The sequence below is a fragment of the Eurypyga helias genome, unplaced genomic scaffold (assembly GCF_000690775.1).
Source record: "Eurypyga helias isolate BGI_N326 unplaced genomic scaffold, ASM69077v1 scaffold51614, whole genome shotgun sequence".
Lineage (NCBI taxonomy): Eukaryota > Metazoa > Chordata > Aves > Eurypygiformes > Eurypygidae > Eurypyga > Eurypyga helias.
Genome location: NW_010245367.1, coordinates 623 through 7,788, shown reverse-complemented (window position 1 = coordinate 7,788; position 7,166 = coordinate 623). Strand labels below are relative to the sequence as shown.

Below are 7,166 nucleotides of genomic sequence, written 5' to 3'. Positions count from 1 at the left end.
AGTTTTTAACCCAGCAAGGAGTACATATCTCTAAGCTGTGGGCTCCCAGCTTCTCTAGGAGATGCTGTGGGAGATCATTCCAAAAGCTTTACTAAAGTCCAGGTAGACATGACCCACAGCCTTCCCCTCACCCAGCAGGTGGGTCATCTGGTCATAAAGAGATCAGGTTGGTCAAGCAGGACCTGCCCTTCCTGAACCCATGCTGGCTGGGCCCGATGGCCTGCTGGTCTTGCACCCGCCCCATGGATCTTCCCTGACACCAAGGTCAGGCTGACAGGCCTGTAGTTCCCCAGATCCTCCTTCCAGCCCTTCTTGTAGACGGGTGTCACCTTGGCAAGTCTTCAGTCTTCTGATATCTTCCATGTTAACCAGGACTCTTGGTAAATGATGGAGAGCAGCTTGGCAAGCTTATTCACCAACTCCCTCAGTACCCTCGTTATGAATCGCCAGAGACGACCCTCTGTGTGAGCCCAGCCTACAGGAGGAGGCATCTCTCAGTATCCCGCGGGGAGTCCGGGGGCATGGGCTGACAGCCAAGGTCTCCTTTCCTCTGCAGCCCACCTTTTTGGCCAGCTGGACATAAGGTAACTCAAGAAAGTGGGACCAAGAGCCTAAGGGAGGATTCACCAGGCACAGTCCTGCCCTCCTGTCACTTTAAACATCGCTTGTGCCTCTGGTAGGCTCCACCTCTGAGGTGATGTTTTTGTTCTGTAAGCATCCAATGGTTCCTTCAAAAGGAAAACCATTCCCAGTACAATTAATCCAGAGCAGAATGCCATTATTGCAGCACGTGACACTAACTAGGCAGCCTGGGTCTTACACGTACCTGACACAGGGTGTGCGAGCAAACAGTGCGCAGGCAGAGAGCACAAGTGCAACAGTGGGGTGTAACCACTTCGTACACATTGCCACATAAAAGCAAAAATGTCGGCATAAGGTTTGGCCTCATGTTCATACAGTGTTTGATCGGACCGCCATGGCAGTAGAAATGTGCATGGTCAAAAGAGGTCAAAAGAGGCTGTAAGAGATAGGACTTTATGCACATAAAGGGAATTTTAAAACAATCCTCATGCAAAAGACACGTATTGCCCCATCTATCTATGTATAAACACATCTACTCAAACATTTCAAATAATTTGTGTTTCAAATACAACAATGGAAGAAAGATACAGCACTATGAGCTAAAAACATTTCTCAGGCAGGAGAATCACTGTGGCAAACATGATCTTCTAGAACATTTCACTTAAACTACTGCAAGTCAGGTTCATTGAAAAGCAAAATTAATGACTGTCTGTGAAACTCAAAATATGATTTGCTTCATCAAGCATGTTCTAACCATAAGAAAAGTGCAGAGGAAGATAATCCCTTCTTTCATGTATTAAGCAGTTTAATGGAACAGAATTAGTTGCCACTGAAGGCAGATTTAGTTAATCTAAGTGTAAATTAAATTTCTCTTAATTTCCTTTACTGCCGAAAAGACCCTTCCTTCAGTAATAATGTTCTCTATTGTACAGCCATCAAGAAGGAATGATTTCAAGGACTGAGCCTTAGCAGGATGCCCAACAACTCCCAGAAGGCTGGAGCGTGATTGCTACATTTGGGTTGTAACAGCATGTTGTATTACTGTCATTACATCAGCTTTGTGGGTAGAATTTAACTGTGTTCTATGAACACATCTGAAGAGAGATCTGGATTGAACTGGATTCAATGCTAGTTGAGACATCCTTACAGGGTGATCATGTTCGATTTAACCTGCCAGAATTTCCTTTGCTTGCAGAATGAGGTCCATCAAAATACCTGGCAACATAAAACCTTCTGAAGTTTTATTTACGATTTTTTTTTGCACATACTTGCAGTATTTTAAAGGTGTATTTCAACGAAGTTTAAGTCTTTGGGACCTAGCCACCTGTGCAAACCAACACATGGAAAGTACCATATCATATTTAGCCCTTCCCATAAAGTATTTTAAATTGGTTTATTTGAATATTTTTTTTTTCAAATATTTTCAAATATTACTTGGTTTCTTGATTCTTCCTCAACAATATTTGCATAAAACCAGACAACTTTAATGATGAAGATGTTAGGTCTGGATTTGCAGAAGTACTTTGGTCCCTAAAGATGCCTTCTCTGCAATTTTCCAGAAGTCTTTGATGTAAATGAAGCTGCTACTTGGTCTAGTAAATTCTGGTAGATGTCCACCTGCTATAATGAGGTGCCTAAGCCCTTTCGTAAATCTTGCTTTTGGAGAGTAACAAATATATGGAAATTTTGTCAGTTAAATTAAATGTCCTTGATCTATATTGTTCTCTCATATAAGGATTTCCCTAATTTCTGTCAACTTATTTTTCTTAAGGCTTTGTGCACCTTTTTTGCAACCCAGCAGATAATCGCCTGCACCCCTGCCCAGGCTCAGGCAGTTCGTTTCCTTCACCTGTCTTTTTACTTACTTGTTTGCTTAACTATTCACAACACAATAGAATTACTGACCTATTCTTATAAAATTTTGCAACAGAAATCTGCCAGGACATCCAGTGAAGTGCCTCATTCAGGAAAGTTTTGTGATGAAGATTAGTCACATTTGTGTTTAACTGCAGGTAGTAAAAGTACTGGAACACAATTCCAGAAAGCAGATACCCCATCATTTTACAACCAAGCGTAGGTTACTTGTGTTTGCTTTTCGCAATCTTTTCAGTAGGCCTGGTGTTTAAATACGTGGTGGCACACAGCTGGAGGCCCAGTTCAGCATGCAGTCTAATTTACTATACAGTTTATTTTCCATCTGTCTGACGCATTTCCTTGTATAACATCCTAAACAACTCAGAAAAACTCATTATGTACATTTCATAAATTGACTGCATACATTTACAAATTAAAGGAGCCCAAGCACAGCTTTTGCTCTACTTTTTGTCAGGTTCACAGCTGTTAGAGGTGTATATATTACTCCAAAACGTTAGCCTGTTCATGAGATGCCCAGCATTTTACAGCAGCGGGTACGGTTACCTGCCCTGGGACAGGAAGGACAGGGGAAGTGACGTTCTTTTCAGCAATGCTTTCTATGTAAGAACACACTCACTTTCAACTACACAACTGCAACAAATCTTCAGTTCTAGACACACATGCATGACTGCAGTTCTGGAGTGCCTTTTTCAGGCAGTGTACTCCTTTCTCATTGCAAAATTATTTCAGACCCTCAGAAGTTCCCAGACTTCAGATGCAGAGCGCTAAGGGTAGCAGACAAATTTATTGTTTGGGGTGAGGTGGGGGTTGAACAGTTTACAAAACCCAATCCACTCTAGCACAAAAAGCAGCTTTTATCAGCTGAAGTTTTGATGGGTAGGGTACAGTTTGTCACAATACTGGAAAAATAGCCAGAGATACGGAGGACAAAACCAATCCTAAACTAGCATGGCTTCCTTCCCTTCTTTCTGTTACCCAGTCCTTGTCTTTTCTACTACACGATCCACACAACAACATGTGTGAGATGTTACAGCAGCACACGGTTAGTATGTTTGTCCTTTACTGTATGAATTATACCATGCATGCATGCTCAGCATAATAAAACCAGGTTTTAATGCCACAAAGGTACTTCACCTGTCTAGGAGAAATGTACATCTGTGACACACTGATCACACAAAAGATTATGTTCCAAGGATGATGCAAAAGCTGAATCAAACAGCAAAACCAAATTCACTTTCTAATAGACCAGCTGATTAAGGGAAAGCAAAGAGTATTAGGCCACGTCTTACAAGGACCTTTCTGAGATTTAGCTCATTACAGAAGTAATGGTTGCAGCAGCGTGTGCCCAATATCCAGCTGTGAACACTGCAGATGGATTGACGCAAGACCTGACAAAACCGGGTACTGGTAGGAAACAACAGGCCTCACCATAGGCATTTGGCAAGCCTTTGGAATAATTAATTACCTGGTAAGAGAAAACACAAGAACAAGACTGGAGCTCAGTGACAGTTCCAGGACTGAGCATATAAAAAGGCATACCTTAGGATTTTGCGGAAAATGGTAAATCCTAAACAACCATCCAAAATTGCTAGAATGTTTTTGGTTGGAATGTTCTAAAGAGTATCTGGTTTGGCAGAGATGAGAGAGTAGGAATTATCACTTCCCTTCCCCACCAAGCACAGGGACATCTAAAGCACTTCACAACCGCACTGCCATGCTGGGACACAGGTCAGCGCAGCACGCATCTTTCCAGGAAGAGGCAAAGCTGGACTTGCTGAGCTCACGGTCTTACCGTGAAGTCAGTTTTATGACTTCTGCCTGGGGTCTGTTACTGGTTTTCAAAGGTTTTGTGACCATATTAGATATTTATATCTCAGAAGCCTAAGATCAATTGTGTGAAGCAACTTATTTTTAAATAAATCCTGGTTTATTATAATTCAAATTATACAAGCATGTTAAAGAGATTTTAGTTGAATTTTTATTTTAAGCAACAGAACTGCACCATTTTAAACCACAACAGAATACACAGCAACAATTCTCTTGCATCATGCCCCTGTTGCTCCTCTTCAGGAAAGAAAGGCACAACATTTCAAGGAAAAAATTAACTGAAGTATGCAATCAAGACTTTGCTATTAGTAAGCTAAGTAATTTTTGCATATAGCATTCCTGTAGCTCATCCACAGACTTGACATGAAAATCTGAATTCTTCATAATTTAACCACGACACTGATGTTGCCACAATGCAATTCATGGTTCTTTAGCAAGGTCAAGAACAGCTACAGTTTTTAAGATGCAAGTCTGAAGTACTGTACTAGCCATTAGTGAAACTAAGATGCTAAAAGACATTTACCTTCCAGAGCTAGATTTATTCATAAGTTATTTAGCCTAAACTCTAATCACACCAAATAGTTTATAGATGAAAAGTAGTTCCACTGAGGAAAAAAGAACTTCAGTTCTCAAATATTTTAAATTAAGAAATACGCTAGCTGCCATTTTAGCAGCAAAAGAGACTCTCCTGTAAGTGATAAGGGGTTTTATTCATCTAAAACGTGCAAAGAAAAAGTCTCAAAGTGAGAGAAATATCACCAGTTCATATTGGACACAAGGGAATGAAATCCTTTTGAGTGAACCCTATTAATACGTTTTCTTGTCAGAAATGTCTGTGGATCTCTTCACAGCAATTCCATTCGCCACGCCATTGTTTTCAGACTGCAAATAAAACACAACATCGTTAACGGGATATCAAAAAAGGAGCCCACACCCAGAACAGCAACAGCTGGTGGTGAAAATGGCTTTTAGAAGCAGGGCCAGTAACAATCTATGAAGAAGTCTTCAGCAAGAACACCAAAGGAAAGGTGTCTCTAGATTATTGCTTAATTATTGGTTCAGGAGGGGAGGAGGGCAGAAAACACACATGAATCTTTGCATTTTGTTACAAGAGGTGAATAATAAATACACAACTGACACTAAACATTTCCCCCCATTATGAGTGGCACAGCTGGCTGAAGAGTGTTTTCTAAATTCTGCTTCACCTGTCTGGTGTGAAGTACAAATTACTTTACTCCTTCCTTCCCAGTAAGAACAGCCAGTCATTAAAACAAAACATAAAATTAACTAAGCTGTTTCAGAAAACAGGGGCAATCCCTGCTCTTCTAAGACCTAACAGAACCTGTCTTGAAGCAACTATTTCTAGCTGGCTCAGTACTGGCAATTCCCTTTCATAATAAAATAACCACAAAAACATCTGCAAAACCACCCAGCTATTTACTCTTTTTTGTGCCCACACTGAACTGTCGCTGGGTGCTTTATCTGGAGTTTCCCCGGTTAGCCAAATGCATTAATCTTACTTCATGAATGCCAGACTCATCCTCCTGATCTCTTTTCGTGGCTGAAGGTGCCCGTGGATTTCCAGCACTGCCTCCTTGACCTTGTTTTGTGCCTGTTGTTGCTTGCACAGCTTTCTTGGGCCACACGCGCTTAATGAAAGGTGCAATAACGGGATAGATATACGGTTCAAGGAATTTCTTGTAGACCCAGAGAAGAACCGGAATGACAATACAAGGAATGCACACCATGGCTTCCTCTTGTTCTGTGACAGAGCTGGTGAGTGGAAAAAAAACAAACAGCTTAGGATACAGCGTTTGTATGCCATGAGCTGAGAAAAGAGTCTTAAATAAGGAATAAAGATTGTAGTTGATATTCAAACATAAAAGATTCTTCAATAATAGATTAACTGTTAAAGTTTAAAAAACGCTGCATGTTTCGATGTTACAAAGTCCCCAGCAAGGGAAACATTCTTGGCCTTCTAACAAAAAAAGGAATAGTTTGCTATTAATCCACAATTCCTAAAGCTGGAACTTAGAAAAACACATTCAGAAAATGCTTAGACCACACAGAAAGAGTTTAAGCAGTGAGCTGCAGATGTCGTGTCCAAAACGTTTGCTTTTCTCAGCCCCTTTTTATTTAAAGTGAAATTAAATGGCAGGACTCCAATCCATCTCATGGCTTGCTACCACTGAGGGGCGAGTCAGTGGGAGAGAAGAGAATCCTAGTCAGGATTTCAGAAAAGAATAATATTGGTGTTTTCCTTCCTCCTCCATCGACTCTGGAACCACTTGATCCCACACCCATCCCATACAATTGGCCAAACTATTAGAAAATTAATCCTCTCCTCTCCCCCAAACCCAGAAAGAAGTCTTGAAAAACAGCAGGAGAATGAGGAGGCAGGGAGCTGCAACTAGATGATCTTTAACGTCCCTTCCACCCCAAACATGCACATTTTGTCCGGGATCACATTTTCATTTTTTTGTTAATCTATCCTAAAGATTTCTAGCTCCAGGCCCTGTGGAACAACAGGACACCAATCTCAATGCTTAGCTCTGGCTACTGCAGATGCAGTTTCACAGGATCTGCTCATCTCTGAGGTCAGACAGGAATCTTAATTTGAGACAACATGAATGAGGTAATCCATCACAGCCTTTCAAAAATTCATGTACTTTCTCCACCAGAGCTGCCTAGACACTATGTTTCCAGCAAGATGTTCTGGATTCACCTGTTAGATAAGAAACATGCCTGGTGGGAAGAGCCCAGACTGTCTTTGTGAGATAGCAGCATCTGTCTGTGCAGCCACCTCACATCAAGACTCCAGACCAAAAAATAAGTCATACCTCTGCCAGATGCAAACCTCAGGAAGTCTGTCACTGGTCCTA

General features: G+C 41.3%; 1 protein-coding gene across 1 annotated transcript; it reads right to left on the bottom strand.

Moving 5' to 3' along the window:
* Positions 1-5,091: 5,091 nt before the first annotated feature.
* Positions 5,092-6,032, bottom strand: LOC104505462 (chromosome unknown open reading frame, human C18orf32). Its single transcript, XM_010150020.1, has 2 exons — positions 5,805-6,032; positions 5,092-5,166 (listed from the first exon to the last, which is right to left on the bottom strand). The coding sequence occupies exons 1-2, from the start codon at positions 6,030-6,032 to the stop codon at positions 5,092-5,094; spliced, it is 303 nt and encodes a 100-aa protein (XP_010148322.1).
* Positions 6,033-7,166: the final 1,134 nt, after the last annotated feature.

Coding starts and splice junctions, on each gene's coding strand:
- LOC104505462 (XM_010150020.1), bottom strand. CDS start 6,032: ATGGTGTGCATTCCTTGTATTGTCATTCCGGTTCTTCTCTGGGTCTAC. Junction 5,167..5,804: donor ATGAGTCTGGCATTCATGAA/GTAAGATTAATG, acceptor TTTTATTTGCAG/TCTGAAAACAATGGCGTGGC.